Source organism: Parasteatoda tepidariorum, chromosome X1 (genome assembly GCF_043381705.1).
Source record: "Parasteatoda tepidariorum isolate YZ-2023 chromosome X1, CAS_Ptep_4.0, whole genome shotgun sequence".
NCBI classification, from domain to species: Eukaryota; Metazoa; Arthropoda; class Arachnida; order Araneae; family Theridiidae; genus Parasteatoda; species Parasteatoda tepidariorum.
Window position 1 is genome coordinate 73,275,647 of NC_092214.1, and position 21,193 is coordinate 73,296,839.

The window sequence follows — 21,193 nt, forward strand, 5'->3', positions numbered from 1 at the left end:
ATGGTCAAATACTAAGATGGAAATTATTAAAATGGTATCTTTGCCACATAAGATATTATCGCTTAATTTAAATTGAAAAAATATTAAAAATAAGAAAAAATTGTTATTAATTTTTATTTATTTATTTAATTTGTTTATCTATAATTTTTTTATAAGATTTCATCCTCAAATGAATGAATTTTATTAATAAATGCGGAGAATTTTTGGTTTGCAATAATTTGTTCTAAAAGCGAAATAAAACATGTTAAAATAGTACTGAAATTCTTAAAAACGGTTCCAAATTTATCGTATTTGTCATGTTTGTGTGCGGTTTTGAAACTTAAATTATCATTTTCACTGTTATATAGAATATCTTTCGTTATGTTAGGAATATTGCATCTTAGTTCAGAATTTTTCAATTTTAAGATCAAAAGTTATTCAGAATAAAACATTGTGTATATCTTTTTCTTTTATAGATTTATTTCTTTCTTATATTTATTTCCAAAAAATTAAAAGACATTAAAGAAAAAAAGCCATAATGCCGTTAACAAGTCAGTTCTACTTTTGGAAGGGCTAACAGAAAAATACCACATGGGCGGTTTAAAAATCGATTATCTTTACGAAAATTGAAAATTATCACTATCCGAGCATAACACAATCATTGACTAACATTGATCAATTACATTAAGTTTTGCTTTAATGGTTTCATTGGATTACAATGATTCTTCATAACTTTTTTTAGCGAATATTGAATGGAATTGAGGCATGTGAGTTTATATATATAAATATATATATATATATGCAATACAAAAATTATAAATACTTTTGTATTAATAAAAACATTAAAACTTCATTCGTTTTCATAAAATATCTTTGGTAAAGGATAAGGGTAGAAATTCTATTTTGGGACTTCAAGGCTAAAAACATGCCAATGAATAATANGAAAAGGATAAATTTTTTTTAAAAAATCCGGAAAATAAAAGATATAATCTTTTCATCTGCCCACACGATTATATCCGCAAAAAAGAGTGCTTTCTAATATTGTATCAATATAGCTAAAGCAAAATATATCATCACAATAGTGTGAGGAACACTCAAAGCATTTTTACAAAAATTGCAACAAATAAATAAAATAGAACACAATGAGTAAAAATAACACGTAAAAAAAGAAAATAAAATATAAAGAAAAAACAGAATAAAACATAATCTATAAAGCGAGCAGTGAATTCAAATGAACTTACATGAACGGGAAATTATTCAAGAATGATTTAAAATATTTTCGTAACAAGATTGCCAGATTGCAAAGTGTGAAAACAAAAGCGCAAATTGAGCGTAACTAGAGGAGTTTTGTTTTAAAGTGCATTCTTACTGCATTACTGAAGTGCATTTGATTTGTTAGTTACCAAGGATGGGCCCGAAAATGGATGTGCGCAAGGTAATATTATACTGGATAATTTAAAGAAGATGACTATAAATAATTTTAGAAGTTTTAAATATGGAATTAAAAAATAGTAAAAATTTTAAACTTAGTAATGTCAATAATAATTTTGTCATTTGAGAAATTTTAGCCTTATATAAGAGATTTAAAATTAAAATTAGCAATATACAATTTCCTTACTTAATTATCTGTCCTAAATTTCATAAAATTCCTGTAAAATTTAGAACTATCACATGTGGATCTAATACTTATCTAACTAAACCTGGCACCATTTTCTATAACTACTTAAATAAAATTATTAACAATATTTCAAAAGATGGTTTCTCTTGGATTATCACTAATAATCAACCGATTTTAGAATTCATTAAACATGATAAAATTAATTCTATTGATTTGTAGGATCTTTTCTATAGCATTCCCCTCTCTAAACTAAAAGATTCCCTTTTGAATTATTACTATGATTTTAAAAATATCCCTTGTTGCGATTCTGATTATTGGGAAATTCTGATTAATTTTCGTCTTTTTAATAATTATCTTTATTAATGGAAGGGATATGTTTCTTCAAATTGATGGAATACCACAAGGATCTAATTATTCATCTCTTCATTATGAAAAAAAATTATACTCTTAGTATTAAATTTGTTTTTAGATATATTGATAACTTATCTTTAATTTTCAAGATTATACTATTTTATTAAATGATATTTACCCCGAGGAATTAATCTTGCTTCGTAATCATGATGATAATATTAATTTCAATTTTTTGGATTTGGGTATTATAAAAGAAGAAAATATCTGCTTTGTTGATTTTATATGATAAAAGAAATGATTTTAATTTTAATATAAATAAACTAATTACTTGGAATTCCAATGTTTCCAGGAGCTTAGTGTACGGGTGGGTGACCACTTGGATCAGTCTGCGTAGGGACCCAGGGTGTGCGGTATTGGTCCTCGTTAAACTGTTCTACCGTAAAGTGCTTGACTTCACGTGCAGCTCGTTGAGCTACCGAAGCAGGGGTGCCATCCCCTCTGCAGATGATCAAAATTGTGATGGCCTGTCTTCGGATCATCCTCAGGGATGTTTCCTAGACCGTCACCATTAGCCCATTGTGCAGCTCTAGTGCGACGTAAATTAACTACAACAGCAACAACTCTTCAAACAAAAAATAAATTACAATTTAAGTACAAAAAAGAATATATTTTAGGTACTATATTTTTATTATTAAAAATAAAAAGTAATAATTTATGTCATTTTCTTTAATCTTCCAGCTTCGTTTATCTTTAGCTCAGCGAGGTCTCACTCCATACCACCTTATTTTGGTATCGCTGAGAAAGGCACGGAAACCTATGATGGAAATAACCCGAAATGGGAGAGACACTCCCTCTGCAGAAGGTCCAAACTGTGATGGCATGTCTTCGAAAGCTGGGAAAACTTTTAATGCATATTTTCTCTGCCTTTCTTAGTGCTTCTCTATACGCAAGTGGTTTAGCCGTTCCCGCAAAAAGTTCACGAATCATTTACTCAGCTCAGATGCTTCACATCTTTGATTCGCGATTTTTCTTATACAGTGAAAATGCTCCTTGAGGTTAAACAATTGTGTCGCCGGAAGTCCAGGCTGACCAGATAATTTACGATTAAAGAACTCATGTAACAGAAATAGAAGGGGGAAAGCGTCCTAATCAAAACAAACAGAACACAAATTTGACAGAAAATTTAAATTTTTGTTTCTTTCAATAAGCTTCGAGAAATGAGATTAAAATTTTCAAATTTTAAAAGACTATGAAGAATGGACCTCATTGAAGAAATCCATCGCATCTTGGGAATTCCTTTAAAGAACATTAAGCAGTATGCTTTCGATGAAGCTATATGCTTGGTTAGTTTTATTTCCACCCACTAAATAATTGTTCAAATTGGTCTTAGAACTATTTTATGCAAGAATTTTTATTTAATTAAAATTATTTCCTATTTTTGTAGTTATCAGAAAAAATTGTTGTGGTTTTGAAACGCTTTGATTTTATAAACGTAATAAAATAATTTAAAAATTTATGAAAATGATTTATAGATGCGAATTCGGTAAATACCCAGCGGAAAAGGTAGTTATTAATCTTTATTTACCCAGGTATTATCCCTGCCGTGGCTAAATACCCAAAATCAAGGTATTTATAGTTTTCCATCATTTTTCAGCATATGACCATGATTTGTCATGCTTATAGCTCTGAGTAAATCTATAGTTAAATATCTTTAAATACCGAGCGACCTAAACTACAACATGCCCAGAATACCGCAAACGCCCGAAGTTGGAAAAGAAGTAGCAAAAAGTTCCTACCCCCAGCTTTCCGGAATGACTGATCTTCTTCTTATTCACCTGGGGAAATATCCCCAAAATAGGTTCTCAAAGGGAAGAAAGACATTATTTGAAGCAAGAATATCGCTAACATAGCAAGATTTATAAAATGTTAATAAATGCTTTCATTTTTTTTAAAAATTTTATTATTTTTATAGAAAATTAAGTATGTAATTCTATGCAATCCAGTTATAAAAATTTTAAATGAAGCATTTAAATTGAAAATGATATTCTCGCACAAATAAAATCCTTTTTTTCGTTGTAAAATAAAAACTAATATAATTCAATAACTTAATTGATTGAAACATAAACTTTTAATTTCTTAGAAACCAACATTTAAAATTAACATCAGTCATTAAGGAGAAATTAATCTGGTGATATAATTAAAAAAATTCATTCAACCTAAATGTGTGTCTTATTTTATATAATTTTGCGATTTGAAATAAGATAAACTTTTCTTATTATTTAATAAAGCTCTGAAAATATTAAAAATTTTATCCCCAGAAACTATTCATTTCACACCAAAGTATAAAAAAATATTTTTCACATTAGCCTACAATAAATTCATTTCAGTGAAATTTTCATTTGTAAATAATATTCCTTCTAGCGTTGCAACATAAAAGATTCTGTAAACTTGTACAACAATAATATTTTAATTACAATATTTCTATATAAATTTTAAAAAATCAAAAAGAAAATTTTTTTTTCAACATTTATCTAAAAACTATATTTTTATGTGAATTTCAGTTTGGTGAGTGGGAAAAAATTTGGAAATCTGAAAATTATGAGGAAATAATACTAATCAAATTTATTTGTTATAGGGGTCTTGCAAATATTCTAAATCGTTTAACTAATTTTTAATTATTTGAAAGTAAACGATTCAAAGTAGATGCCAAATTTTGTATAGGTCTTTCCGTAATTTATATAAAAATATTTTAGTTTTTGCATTCCAAGTTGGCTTTTTAATGCTCTCTGATTATATGTAGTTTGAGCAAAGATTAAGTCATATAAATTTCATAGTGCAATATTTCTATGCAGCTTCTGAAATTAATGAATTTATTGTGGCTTCAAATTAATGAGATATAAAAATTTTAAGTTTTAATGTGGTGACTCCCGATGTCAACTCAGAGGTGTTATCGGAGAGTAAAAGATTCAAATTTCAATATGTATTTTAATTTATAACTGAAAATTACTATTTTTTCTTTTAAATAATGTATTTACTGTGAAACGCCTATTTTGTTATGTATATTTGCTTGAAAAATTTTCTCGCTTAAAAAGTTTTTACTTGTTTGTCTGATATGGAAAGAGGAAAATGACCAAAAAACAAAATTTTTATTTGAAGAAAGTAAATTAATGCTTTCTTTATTTTAATTTATAGAAATAAAAACATTTTATTGAATAAAATAAAAGTATTGTCAGAATACTTTTATAGTATTTCAGAAAAATTCTTTTAGCTGCAATTTTTATATTTATTAAAATCTGTTGTTCAATATTTTTTCGATGAATAATCTATCTTGTTTTCTGAAGCATCCATTTTTGCTGTAATTTTTCCACGTGTTGTCTTCATTTTTGATCATTTTTCTCACAAATTTTTAAAATATTGTCATTAAAAATAAAAATTAAAATGCAATAAATATGGGTAATAAAAGCAGTAAAACTGCATTTAAATTTTAATAAATACTTGCTAATCATTAGGCAAAAGTAAGTTTATGTGTAATTTAATAAAAATCTAATCATGGAAAAATTATCTGAAATTAAAAAAGTGGCTTACATGCAAACAAAATAAGTGTTTAACTATATAAAAATATCTCCAAAGTTAAGCAAATATATATATATATATATATATATATATATATATATATATATATATATATATATATATATATATATATATATATATATATATATATATATATATATATATATATATATATATATATATATATATATATATATATATATATATATATATATATATATATATATATATATATATATATATATATANAATACAGTAGAGAACCAATTATCCGGGATGCTCGGGACCATCGCTATCCCGGATATCTGAATTTCCCGGTTTTCTGGATCGACCAAAAAGTGTCGATAATCGATGTTTTATCGAACCTGAAGTACAAGGAAAAAGTGTAATGCATAAAGTAAGAGAAAAAAGAAAGGTACTCCTAACTTTAAAAAGAAAAAAAAATGGTAGAAATATAACATTTAAAAGAATAAAAAAATTTGCAAGTTTAGACAAGAAATAAAGTTTAAAATCCCATCATCAATCAGCCAGACAGCTATTCTTTACGTATGCTAGCGAACACAATTACTTCCTATTTCAGCTCTGCCTTCTAGACTAAGATTTATCTTTCTGTCTTGTTTTACTTGTAATTATTTCTTTTTAAGTATGCGACTAAATTGTTCTGCATTTTACTGAAGAGTCGGAAATCGGCATTTGTTTATCAACATATGGTGCAGTATACGTGGGTGTGGTGACAAGAAATTTCTTTGAAAGAAAAGAGGAATATCGAAGAAATTTCTTACACTACCACACCATAATTTTGATGTCAAAGATATCAATCCCAACTTCACATAGGAATGGAGAAAATCTACAATATGACATGTTATTTTTCATATAATAATAGCCTTTAGAAGCTACGCTGATAACGCTTATCTTCTACAGAAATAAATGAGTAACTTGTAATATATCTGGGTGGTCTGACAGCTGAATATAGAACATTCATTATGAAGGAAAGAATAAGTTTATGAGAAATTACAGTTAAATACCGATTATCCTCCAGCAAAGAATCTCCTTCGTAGGAAGATAACATTTAAAATTAAAAATAAATAAAGTCATAGAGATTTAACTATTTTAAGAGTTTCGACAACAACGCATTCTCCACTAGTAAACATTCGTGTTCTTAGACCAGGTGTTAACGATTAATGAAAAAATGGGTCGTTGCAGCTTCAAGTGCAATACCTAAGTAATAACAAGCTTTGAAAAGGTGAAAATAGCGAGGCATTCATAAACAGCAAGACAACGTGAATTATGATTTACAGCTGTCGAACTACAAATGCAGAATAAGGTTCAAATTTCAAAGAATAGTTTCGCTACCCATCAAAGCAGATTCTTCTCCTGGATCCTATTGTTATAAATATTAAAACCATTTTGAAAGGCATAGAAGCCTATGATCTAATTTTAAAAAAATAATGTTTACCTATTTATTTTATGTTTAAAAATATAATTATAATTAATTGTATTTAGTAATCTTTCAGTCTTGTAGAAAAGCTAATAATATATTTTTAAATTACTGTTATTTCTTTTTTCTAAAAACACTGCAAATTTCTAGCAGTTTATTATTTTGAGCAATTGATATATTTTGAAAGACACAATAACTAAGTAATTTAATGTTTAAAAAAAACCACTTTGACACCATTACTCTAGTATTTTCTTTTCAACGTAAGTGACCAAAAAAGTTCTGATAAAAAGAAGTAGAAAACTTCATAATTTAGGTAAATTATTTTTTAGTTTATATTTGTTTCTACATCTCTCTCTGTCTTTCTGCAAAGTAAAAAAAAACTAAATTTCTTAACTATATATTATAAGATTATGAGAATTTGATTTTATTTTTACAATAAAATATTTCATTTAACTTTTTCTCGAGAAGAATTGTCAGAAAAAGCTTGTTGGGGCAATAGTAGTTTCAGTTGGTGCTACATCATCGAATTCATCTTCATCCGACCATTTTGCTATGGAACAGAGAGTGGTCGCTCCCAAGAGATTTCACTGTATACTTACTTATCCTCTACGTGCCTTTGGGCACTTAAGGCCTCTAGCATATCCCTCCAACGCCTCCTGTCTCTAGCAATAGATCTTGCTTCCTCCCAGCCAGATATTCCACATTCTTTTAATGATTTCACTGTATAAGCTCTTTATTCAAAATGAATTTGTTTCGATTTATTATTGTTTAAGTGCATTTTCACATATGTTATTCTAATCGGACTAATTTTATAGTATTCAATTTGGGAAAAAATTTCTTTTATATCAAATACTCTAAATCAATGTTTCTCAACCCTATTTACTTGAAAGACAGGTAAAATATTTCAGTGTTTTAACACAGACCAGTAGGATTAGTAATTTGGCACTTGAGGAATATTTTTAGCAGTTTGCTTTTAATCATTAACATCCCATTAAAACCAAAAATGTTTTAGGCCTAAACCAGTTTAAATCTAAATAAAGTTTCTATTTATTTTAGCACACAGGGTGACCTGGGGTAATTCCTGATCAGAAAATGCGAACATCGATTTTGTGAAAAAAACTGTTCAAGATAGAATTTTAATATTTTATGGAAGTTTGAGGCTATATGAGATGAGTCTTATGCTGCCTTCTTTTGTTTGAAAATCTAATTAGAATTTAAAAGATTTTAAATTTTTAGTCATCAGGAATTACCCCTTCTCTTGATCAATTCTGGGGTAAATCCTGATCATTTCTAGGGTAATTTCTGATCACCAGTTTTTATAGTAAATGGGCTGTTTAAAAATAATTATACAATGGTAATTAACAAATAAGACATTAAGATCAAACAAATTAACCAAAAAGATATGTTTAAGCAGCTAATAAAACTGTTTATTTAAAATCAGTAATAAAGATTAACACTTCATCTCTGGCAGCAGCTCTCACACTGAAATTTTCATTTTCAATCATTAAAAGAAATTCACTATTTTTGCTTTCTAGAAGCTTAGTATCCTTTTTAAGCTTATAATTTCTCACCATATTTATATTAGGTTAATTTATCAACTTAAAAATTATTCTAACAATGTACACACATAAATTTAAGATAGAAGCAAGGTAAGTCAAGCTAGAAATGGTGCATATCAGGACACATTTTTCTTGTATACAGTTAAGAACAAATTTTGTGATTATAGTCAAAATATATTTTATAGTTGTTCCACTTAATAAATATGAACTGTTATTTAAGAAAAGACAATTGACTATTTATTAGCTATTTTTTACACTATTTATAAGAAGAAATGACAATGATCCGGAATTACCCCAGTGGTTAATAATTACCCCATCTGTAGGGGGCAACATTTGATATAGTTTCCTATAATCAATTATAATGTTTACAGTAGATGTGAAATAATTAAGCAAAAGCATACACTATTTTTATATCAAAGAAAAAGAAAGTAACTCAAAATATTTATTATTAAGAGAAGGAGGGGGATCCTTGCAAAAAAGTGCACATTTTGAAACCCATCTTTGAAAGGGAAAATGCAGAAAGCAATTTAAAAGATACTTATTTTGTTAGATTAAATAAAAAACTATTTTTAAGCAAATGTAGTTATACTTTAGTAAAGTGAACAAGCATTCTTGTCCATGTCTCAAATTTAAAAAAGATATTATTTTTTTAAATAAAACTTAGGTGATCATTATTTACCCCAGAAACAGAGTGATAGTGAATTACCCCGGATCACCCTATATTAATTTTGCTACTTAAATAACAAAGCAGTGAAACCAAATTATATAACCGTGTGTAATCGCGAAAGATTAGAAGTAAAAATGAAATTAATTGAAAGGAAATAATAAACTTTCAAAAAATAAAAAAAACTGAATTTAATGTTATTGCTGTTGTTGTTTGCTGCTGACTAACATGTCATTCCTAGCTGCCAAACTTGTTATAGCAACTCATAAAGCATGCACAAGATAAAGTCAATTTCGGTGCTTTGTGTTAATAACACTCTTAACTGAAAATCTAGTTTCAGACAAATTGTTTAAAAAAATGGCTATAAAACCTGTTTTTGCGTAAAGATGTTGTCATTCTTTTCTAGCTTTTATCCAAAATTAATGTATGTTCTTCGATTGAGTTGTGATTTTAATCATTAATCTTAAGATAGTTCAATATATTCTTAGTAAGATTAGTTTGCAAGATTAGATAGTAAGATTATTTTTGGTTTTTAGTTAATAAATATTTTATATACAATTCCCTACACGTTTATCCCTTTATAGAGGATAATATTTATCAAAAGTCAAAACAAGTTCCTTTTAGTGCATCAAAATTAAATTTGCATGGATTTTCATATTTATAAAATTGCAGAAAGAAGAAAGTATTTCAAAGCTGTTCTTGCATACATTTTCCCCAAAACTTATATTTATAAGGGAATTAATATTATAAGTGAAAAAATATTATTTATAAGTGAAAATATGACTGATGGGTTAAAAGATTTAGCTATATATTCTTTTGTGCAAAAAAAGTCACCTAATATATAATCTAGATCCCTTCTGTGGACATGTGAATAGTGTTTGCAGACTGACACTATTTCGCAAACTGGCGGTTGAGAAACAATGCTTTAAGTTATGTCTATTTAACTTCTAAAAATTTCAATAAATGCTTTTTTTTTCAACAGTAAATTCCTTTCTCAAAATTAAGTTTTCACATAAAAATGTGTTATTGAAGAGATATAAATGTTTGTTTAAATGTATTAAATATATTATGTAAAACATACAATTTTAAACAAAAGAATTCTTTAGGCCCGCACTAAGGACTTCAAATTATTAACCAGTAAAATTAGTCAAATTTCAAAATTCTTAGCCAAGGGTAATTGATTTTTTCCTGTAGAAAACTTTAAATCAAATTACAAATTTACTATAAATAGAATTATTTTATAAAATGTAAATTCAAATCAAGAGTCATTTTGCAGTTGGGGAGGAGTAAATGAGAAATAAATAAGAAAGAAGATGAAAAATGTAGATGTTATTTTATTGTCTTTAAGAAAAAGAAATAGTATAATAGGTTTAGGTTAGTGTTTGATAACTTCTTATATTAGGGGCAGTAAAATAAGTGATGCAGAGCAAGGAGTCCCAAAATAGTAAGTACGCCAAAAACATCGATAAAGTGAGCCAGAGGGTGAGTTTGGCAAAGTTCCCTCTTGCTGTAGGGGTTGCATCCATTTAGGAATCAGTTGATGCTTTGACTAGCTGTTGGAAGGTGATTAAGAAAGAATAGAGATGATGCCCTGGTGAGTGATCTTAGCTTCTCCCCCCACTTGTATTCTAGAATGTTGTTCAATTGTATTCAAGATAATTTTGATCATTAAAATTTAAATTAACTTTAATATGTGTAATGGATTTTAACTCTAATTAACATGATACAAATAAAAGTAGTATCAGTAAGTTGTATTATAAGGATAAACCTGAAGCAACATTACTTTATTGTCACGTTATTGTATCTGTTATTGTCACGAGAAGCATATTTTCGGCAAAAATATTTGAATGAAAATATGCAGCTTGCTACCGCTTAATCTGCTTTTATTGACACGTACCGTAGGAAAAATTTCATCACATTATATCCCGTGATCCAACAATGAACTTGGTAATCTGTATTTTACAGTAGTTTGTCTCATGCTTACATAATCTCTCTTGTTGCTTAATGCTTACGTCATCTGGACTTAATGTAATTCTAATTTGTTATGCGCCGTATCTAACGGAAGTTACTATAATTGATTCAAAATGCAGGATTTGTTAAAAAAAATTCTTTTGTCCTTTTTTTTCCATCTATTTTCAGGATCGAGAGGAATATATAGTTTGTCTAAAGTAAGAACTCCCCTAATTACGTTAAAGAGGTATAACTATTTCAAGTAGGGGTGTGGGATCACTGTTTAAAGCAGGTTTTGGCTTAGGTCAGCAAAAGAAAGGAAATTTTTTTCTTCGGCCTATTGTGTTAGCCCTAGAGTATAGAGAAGCTACCCTCCCTGAAGTGGGCTATTCTTGTTTCCATAGCAGCAGACTGCTTCAAACTTGTGGAGGGGGGAGTTCTTACCTTAGACAAACTATATATTTTTATTTTCGGTAGAAAAAATGACTCGTCAATACTTTCGCCAAAGCACAATTTTTTTCTTGTTGCTGAATTCTCGATTTTATCGCATTTGGCAAGATGACAAATGCTCAACGCGAGCCCTGGACTCTTTCATTTCTTACACTTGTAAGAAACTTATTTCTCCCACAACATTTCTTTCTCGCAGTGGGGGGAAATTGCCCACCCTGATAAAACTAACATGAAAAAATTTTGAAGTTTTCAAGTTAGCTTATATTTTATTTGCACCATTCAAAATCATATTAACATATGTTCCATTTTCTATCAATTAGCAATTCTTATTTAAAACTCGTGAAAAGTTTTCGGTCAATTTAAATTGTAGCATGGGCAGAGTTTTGTTTTTGTGATAAACATTTTAAATTAAATTACTTAAAACATAACGAGATTTTTGCATTTTAAAATTATGATTTTTATCAAATTTTTTCTTGTTTAGTAGTAAGTTTTAATATCTAAAACTAAGAAGCAATGATTTCATTAATAATTTACATGTTCAATTAAATGAATTTTTCTTTTTAGTAAATAACAAATTAGCTATTATCTATATAAGAAAAATTTATTTCCGTCTGAAATATAGATAATTTTGTAAAACTATAAAGAAACACATCAACAGTGTTATTGTATGTTGGATATTTTTCCTAAATTACATAAACACAGATATTTTGCGTCAATCGGTAGAAAAATATTTATATTGAGCAAGAAATGCATGTTTGTGACAAAGCTTGAAAAAACCTTATCTTTTACAGCTTAAAAGAATGCCAATACGATTCCCATTATTTAAATTAAAAGGGAAAAAAAGAGCAGAAGTTTAATTTTTCTTGGACACATAAATTTTGAAAGAATGGAGTTCTAAATTAATGCCTATTTCAGTATAAACTGATTTCTTTGGTGCATTATGTTTTTCTGTATCTACATCTCTTAAAGAGCTTTAATACTAATAGTCTAACTTTTTCAATGCTCTGATCTGCCAACAAATTTTATTAGCCTTTTGTACCTTTAATGAAAAAATTTTCTTCACTAAAAGAGCGGGTAGAAATAAATCTGTTATATCTAGTGTAATAGTATTGTTTTTTAATCAGCATATAATTATCAAATTTGCATTCTTTATGATAATTTATAAACTGTAATTTTAAGAGTATGGATTATGATTAAAGCTTTAATCCATGTTGTTAGAGCACTGTCACAAATTCAGGGTGGTCAGAAAATTACCACCCTTAACAAATATTTTTAGGAGCCCTGTAAAAAACATGCACTTTAGAGGTTGCAAACTGATATTTAAGCTTATAAGAAAAACACGCTATAGAAATATGTCAAATCACGAGTGATACATGCGAACTGAAAAATATAAAAACCAGTTTGATTGCTTGATGAGTTCTTAAGTGATCCTAATAATTACTTTTCTGTTTTCTCAGGCAGGTTTCAATTAGTTTGCAACTCCTAATGAATATACTTTCGTACATCGTTTTTGATAAAGGTTCTAAAATTATATAATAAGCATAGTTATTAAGGAACATCCAGTACTAGAGTACTGATTCGAATCAGTTTTATCGGAATAGATTTAAATTATGATGAATTATTGTTTCTTTAATTTTAGTTAATTTTTTTTCACTGTGACGCAATGTCATATGTAGTTAAAAATTTATTGAATAAACTTAGGAGATTTTTACGCAATCATAATTAAGGAATTAACATTTTCCATTCAAAGAATTCGATAAATTCACATTTGAATAATAAATAAAAATATTAATCATTAATCATTTTCCCTTTGTAGTTTCTTAAAAATTACCACAGTTAAAAGTAGTTATAGCATTCAGCAACATAGATAATATAATTATACGAAACATATGATAAGTATATTTACTTACTTGAAAGAATTGTATCGTTTTAATACTCTTTTTTTTTCAATCGACATTTGGTAAAGGGAAAAAGAGGGATAAGTAAAGTAAATTGTCATTTGAATCTAAGTTGAATCATTCGATTCAAATCACGTGATTAGCAATTGATTCGTTAATTTATGTTATTCGAATTAATGATTGGAACTGAGATCTGAATCGCATGATTCGAACGACTGATCCGAATCACTTGATTCAAATCACAGGCCTAATTCACTTGATTCGAGTTCCTGATCTGAATCGCTTGTTTCGAATCACTGATCCAAATCGCATGATTAGAATCAATGATCCGAATCATTTGATTCAAGTAAAAATTAGAATCACTAATCCGAATCACTTGATTTGAATCGCCTTGAGGTGAACCACTTGATTCGAATAAGTGAGCTGAATCATTCGATTCGAATCAGTTATCTGAATCTCTTAATTCGAATCTGTGATCTGAATTGCATGATTCTACTCACTAATCTGAATTGCGTGATTCGAATCACTTCTATGAGTCCTTCCATTCGAATCACTTGACTCGTATAGTAACTTGAATCACTCTATTCGCCTCAGTGATTCGAATCACTGATCAAAATCGCTTAATTCAAATCACTGATTCAAATTGCTTATGTTTCAAATTACTGATCTGAATCACTTATTTTGAATCAGATATCCGAATCGTATGATTCAAATAGTGATTTGAATCGAATCTCTGATCCGAATTTCGTCTTTCAAATGACTTATCTGAATCACTTGATTAAAATAGTGATTTGAATCACTTGATTTGTATCTCAGTGAGCTGAATCATTTGATTTGTATCACAGTGAGCTGAATCACCTTATTCGAATAAATGAGATAAACCACTTGATTCAAATCAGTGATCTAAATCACTTAGACTTAGAGGTTGGGCAGCTCTGACGAGCAGGGCACATCGACCAGAGGTCTATTGTACCCAAACCCTAAAATCATGATTAGCATGAAAGCCCTATGGCTGAAATAAAATTCAGCAAGCACCTTACAGGAACATCTTGCAGTTCCCAGGCATTGACAATATGCTGTCCTAAATGCTCAAATCTTTGAGCAGAATAGACCTCACAATCACAGAGTATGTGTCGTGATGTCTCTTCTTCTAGATGACATCCCCGACAAAGAGAATTTGATTCAATTCCCATAATGTTTAGGTGTCTTCTGAGGATACAGTGACCAGTAAGAAGACCAATGATCTTCCTTATACTGTTTCTGTTAAGCTTTAAGAGCTCCTTTTGACGTACACTAGGACAGTCTCGATTCAGCTCCTTAGCTTGTCTTTGACCGTCAGCAGCGCGCCACTGCTCATGGGCGATCTTGCCGTAGAGCTTGAATATGGTTGCCCTAAATGAGGAGGGAGAAATTCCCAGCGCAGGTTCAGGGCCCCAGAAAATTGCATTAGAGCCAGCCCGTGCTGCTTCGTCAGCTAGCTCATTTCCACCGATACCCATATGTCCTGGTACCCAATGCAGGGATACCTTGTTATGAGTGGACAGGTCACAGAGGACCGAGAAGCATTCCCACACTAACAAAGAGGTGAATTTACACCTTGACAGTGATAGGAGAGCAGCCTGACTGTCAGAACAGATGCGGATAGTCGTATTTTGATATCCTTTGTCTATGCATAACTTGCAGCACAAGATAATGGCATAGACCTCAGCCTGAAAAACGGTGGCATAATTTCCCAGGGGAAAGTGAAGTTTGGTACCATCATTGGAGCAGTAAATTCCTGCTCCTGATTTGGCACCAATCTTTGACCCATCAGTGTACCATATCAGGCATTTGCCTTTAAGCCACCGAGGAGAATTGAACCATTCATCTCTAGTAGGAAAATGGATCTTGAAGGGCTTGTGAAAAGCATATCTTAGTGACATATAATCACTAGGCATAATAAAAGAGGATAAATCCTTCACTTGTGAAACAAGATGTCCCCATGACAAGTGTTTGGAATTCTCTTTCCATAGGCCAAGGTACATAAGACGCTTTACGCCTGTCTGAGCTTCAACTTCAATGCGTAAGTTCAATGGAAGAAGCCCAAGTAAGCTCTCTAGAGCAGCTGTAGGAGTGGTCCTGAGACAGCCTGACAGGGCTACACAGACCATTCTTTGTAGTCTGTTAAGATTAGACCTTGCAGAGCTCAATCTAGTCCTTGACCACCAGACGATTGCGCCATAAGTGATGATAGGACTAATAATCATTGAGTATATCCAGTAGACTATTTTGGGGGACAGTCCCCATGTTCTACCAATAGCATTTCTACAAGACCAGAAAATTTTTCTGGCCCTGTTGGTGCAGTATTCAAGTTGAAGACCCCAATTTAGTTTGGAGTCAAAATAAACCCCGAGAAACTTGACTTTCTCCGTGAGTTCCAATTTATGGTCCAGGTAGTATACATTACCTAGATCAAGTTGCCTTTTCCGTGTAAAGGCTACATAACTTATCTTGAATGGATTGACAGATAAGCCTGATTTAAAACACCACCTAGCTACTTCTAGGAGTGCATTATTCATGATATCAGAGACAGTTTTTCCATGTTTGCCTCTGACAACAATAACACCGTCATCAGCGTACCCGATACAGGGAATGCCAAGAGCAGTTAACCGAACTAACAGGGAGTCCATTACCATACACCATAGGATAGGGGACAAAACCCCTTGGATCGTCGGCACTGAACGATCTTGGAAGAGAACTACCATTTTTTCTATACGCATCTTGCTCCTGTCTCAACTTCCTCTCAGCCGTCAGATCTGGATGGAGTCTATCTAAGACGGTCCTTAGCTTCCTCNCCAAATGCTATGCAGGATCGAAAAATCCTACATAGAATAGGGGCCAGTGTATTCACCCCCTGGATAAGCATCATTGGTATGATGTTGTCCATGCCTGGTGACTTGTAGGGCTTAAAAGACTTTATGGCCCATACAACCTTCTCATAGGAGACCACCATTTTGGCGGCCTCCCAGTCATTCCTACTACAAGTAGTTGTGGTAGTAATATGTAGATTTTCATTCTCCACAGGATGAGATCCAGGGAAGTGTGCTTCTAGTAATTCTCTAAGAGCCTCTTCTCCTGATTCACTGTATCTTCCGTTTGCAAGACGGATAGCATTTAAACTGCAATTAAAGTCTTTAGTAAGAATTTTTGCAATCTTTGCGGTGGCAGAATTAGTATTAATGCCATCGCAGAAAGTCTGCCATGAGCGACGTTTAGATGCTCTGATCGCCTTGTTATAAGCAGTTAGAGCGTTTCTGTAGGACTGCCATTCTCCAGATTTCTTCGCTCTGTTAAATAACTTCCTACATTTATTACGTAATTTACTAAGCTCAGAAGACCACCAAGGAACTCTCCTTGGGGAGCTAGTAGACGTAACCTGACAAGAAATATGATATAAATCGAGTATGATCTGTTGCACTTGGTCAACAGTCCACTCCACATCATCACTAAATCACTTGATTGGAATCAGTGAATTCGAATCACTTGATGATCCGGATCAATAATCAGATCGCTGATCCGAATCACTTGATTTGTGTCGGTGATGGTCATGGATTCTAAGATTCCACTATTTCGTGATCAATGCCATGATTGTGGCTGCATTGCGAGGAGGCCGCCTTTACTTTCTATGCAAACTGGTAATTACGCTATGTATAGTAAACTTATTTTGTTTTTGAAGTTATTTTTTTTATATTTTTCTTAAATAATAATTTAATATTCTATAAAAATAGCTATGTTAACTCAACATAGGCAATTAAACTCATGAATACTAGGATATGAAAGGAACATTAAGAGCTGAATTTTTACTAAATAACGTCTTTAAAGAAAAACATTTAACGAGTTCTTATAGTGATATGATCCTATTGAGATACAATCAATCCTATTTCCTCTTCCATTTTCAAAACCATAATTTGCTCAATAGAGGATATAAAAAAAATCAGATTTCTTCTCCAAACCGACCGTTATTAGGTGCATCCTGAAGGTTTTACTTAGCGTTACTGCTAAGCATTTCTGTAGTGTTGTCAATTGGATGTCCGAGTTAAACACTTGAAACTTCTGCCCGTGAGAATATTGACATGTTAGGTTTTTTTTTTTTTAAATTCATATTTGTTATTATTGTTTTATAACTTCGGATAGCACATTAATTATTGTATACATAATTATTTTTTTCTGTCATCTGTTATGTTTATTTGATACTATTAACGAAACAATCTTTTTCATTTGAAAAAATTTAGATTCCTCAGAGTTGCGGTATCATTTGCAAGTTTTGCCTGATGTGGAATCTTGCAAAACTAGCAATAAAAGCAGACGATGGAGCAAATTGTAGCTTTCTCTTTTTATAAGTGATACCTCTCTGATTCCACTAAGTTTTTTTCCCCTCGTTCACAATAAATTTTGTACTCAAAATGTTAATTATTCTTATTCATGAATTTTAAGCTAAAGATTTTTTTTTAAATTCACTTGATTTCATTATATCCGGTCTTGTATTGGTTTTTAACATTTATGTTAGTGCTTCTTTTAACTATCGTTTCCGTTTGGAAATTTTTAAATGTTTTTATTTAATTTGATTAATAAGTTTTCCTTGTAATTTATCGATTTCTTTTTTACTTACAATTAGGTATGAAATATATTACAATTTTTTATCATTAATTCTATTTTATTTTAATTGATTTGGAGATTTTAATAAATCTTAAGTTTATTGTAATTTGGTTTTATTTATTTAATTATAATTTTGCTTACCTTCAATTAAATAAATAGTATCTTCAATTATCTTATTTATTTGTTAGTTTCTTTTTGTGTTAGTCTCTTATTTATCATTAAAATAAGTTTTTTTTATTAATTTCGCGATTTTACCATCGCAATTTATATTTATCAATTTTATTAATGATTCATTTTTTTAAAATAGAAAATCTTATTATGTTGCATTTTTATAATTATTTTTCCGTTTTTGCTTCTTAAAACGTTTGTCAGTTAATTAAATACGATTTAATTTCAATTAAATACAAATATTTGAATATTGATTATTGTATAATATTTTTATTAATTTAGTATTTTTAATATTTTCTAGGATGGCTTTGTTGAAAAGTTGTTATTTTATTAATTAATAAGTTATTCTTTTTATTTCGGTTTCTTGCAGCTTTGTTTCATTTTTAAGGATAATTTTATTATTTATTTTATATTGTTAAATTTATCATTGCTAAAGGTTAAAAATATTACGTTTTTATCGTTTAATTAATTAATTTATTTATTATTCTTTTTTTGCTTGTTTGTTGTTAAAATCAATAGTTTTTTTTTCTAATTTCCTTAGTTTACTTAGATTTAACTATATTGATTTTTAAACATTTTATTTTTCAGATTCATATTTCTTGGCTGAAATATCTAAGTTCTGGAACTAAAATTCCTGGTGAATGTCTTGCAAATGCGTTAGCAGAAGACAATCTTATATATCTATTTTCTATATTAGACACACAAGAGAATTGTGTTTGGAAATTTATTACTATAAATTTAATTAAAAAAAAGGAGGGAAATGTTTCTAAGTAAGTTATTTATTTAGTAGATAGCCTTAACATTTTATGAAAAATTTATATCCCAGCTGTAGGAAATCATAATTATTTATGATTCTTTGCCAAAAAGTATTATTTTTTTCTCCAGAATTATATATTTTTGGCGTTGTGACCTTGGTTTTTTAAAAAAATTTATAAACATTCATATTTTTGTTAATTTTTATAGTGTCTGTGTATATCACAATGTGACTTTTATTGCACTTTCTTATAAGTCTTAAAGTAGTATTTTATATATATACAGTGTAACGTCCCATATCCGGACGTCCCTTTTCCGGAAGGGTCAATTTCCCGGACACTTTTTAACAATCAAAATAAACAAACATTTCTTCATCTTCCCCACTCTCTTAAAAAAATAAAGTATTTTGACAGGTTTTTTCCTTTCTTAGCTTCTAGTGATCTATGCATTAAACCCATAAATCAACAGAAAAGAGAACAGAAGATCTACCAAGNATTATTGCAAATTTTTAAAAAATAGCATTTTTTTAGCTTGTATATATATTTTTTTGTTAAATATTTTAATATAATATAAAATACAATCAAAGATTTTAATTTTTGTATTTTGAGCTTACAATTAGTTCAAAAGAATATGAGCATAAATGTGGCGTAATGCCTGTTATATTATTATTATAAGTACTATTTGAATATTACATTACATAATACAGCAGAACTCTGATAATACTGCATCCACAAGGGCAGGAATACCGCTGTTGTTAAAAGTTCTAGGATGGCAAGTTTCTTCCACAGTGGAAAAAATCATAGACAAAACTATGGTTAAAAGCAGAACCTCTTAATTATATTGATTTCTCTGTAAATATTTGCCTCAACATTTGCTATTCAAAGCCAGGAAAGTGGTTCAGCTGGTTCTGTTACCTAACAAGCTCTGCTTGGAGTTTAAAAACCATATCTGTTTAAATTTATAACAAAGTTGCTGTGAATATTTCAGCTTTCACTTAACAGTTAACTTTGGTCACAAAAGGAAAAGGTAATTTAATAATTTTAATTTCCAAAACTAGTTACAATTAGAAATTAAAATAATTTTAATGAATTTCTTAAGAAATCAAAAATAATTGTAATTTGTTCCAATGTTTTATGGAAGAAGTATAGTAAAATAATTTCATTATTACATAAATAGTTGTTTAAACATTATTATCAACTTTTAAAATGCCATTAAAATAACAAATCACATGCTTATTGTACTTTCTACTACAAATCACATTTTGAAATCTCAATTGCAAATAGCATACTAATTTTTATAATGAAATACTGTGAAATATGAATACTGAAACCAAGTCTTAGATTCTATGTTATATAGGTTTTATAATTCTGTATAAAATAATTTGTTTAAATTCAAATATGTTCTTGTAATATTGCTAAACAATTCTATTTGGCTATTTTTAGTATCACCCATTTCATTCAGTTTTTTTTTAAAATTTGTTTTGGTTTTATTCATATTGGTCATTTTATTCATTTTATTTCTGGAAAAATAAGTTTTTTCTAGTAAATATTCCTAACTAATATAAAACCAAAATTTCTTGACAATCGGAAATAAAAAAATTTTACTATATTCTCCCTTTTTCTCAAGAAAGACCATCTTTCAGCTTGCCATTTATGATTTTTGAGCCCACGTTGTATGGTGAAAGTTTTTTGTTTTTGGTAAATTCTTTTACCCTTTACAGTTGGAACCATTAGTTTTGTCACACCTTGCATACTACTAGTAGCTATGTAATTGATTAACTTGTTCTCAGTCAAAAATTCTTGCAACAAAATTTTATATAGCTAACTTTATTTTGGTTGTAAGGGACAAAATTCTATTTTTTTAAAACCAAGTATTGTTCAGAGGGTTCAATAATTGAAGTTTATTATTTTTGTGAAATATGACTAATTTATATTTATTGATATAATATGCCAATAATACTTACTTCTTTGATGATGTGATCCCTAACATACATTTTTTTAAACAATTTCTTTAAAAAAATTTATGTTAGGGAGGTATGTTTCACCCTTTCATGGGGAAATTTGACCTTGAGACTTAAATGGTCTCAACAGAAAATTAAAGTACCACTAATCATTTTATTTGTTTAAGTGCAATAGCTTAGCTGTTTTCAGGAATTTA

General features: G+C 29.4%; 1 protein-coding gene across 3 annotated transcripts in view; it reads left to right on the plus strand.

Annotated features, from left to right (window-relative positions):
• Nucleotides 1–3,070: 3,070 nt before the first annotated feature.
• Nucleotides 3,071–21,193, plus strand: part of LOC107440073 (WD repeat domain 81) — a 107,548-nt gene continuing 89,425 nt past the window's right edge. For 2 of the 3 annotated variants that reach the window (XM_016052860.3, XM_043048186.2), the window contains exons 1-2: nucleotides 3,071–3,291; nucleotides 18,872–19,053. In XM_016052860.3, coding sequence (XP_015908346.2) covers nucleotides 3,205–3,291; nucleotides 18,872–19,053 — 269 coding nt within the window. In that variant the 5' untranslated portion in view covers nucleotides 3,071–3,204. The remainder of the gene's footprint in view (nucleotides 3,292–18,871; nucleotides 19,054–21,193) is intronic. The other variant, XM_071187794.1, reaches the window with a different exon arrangement.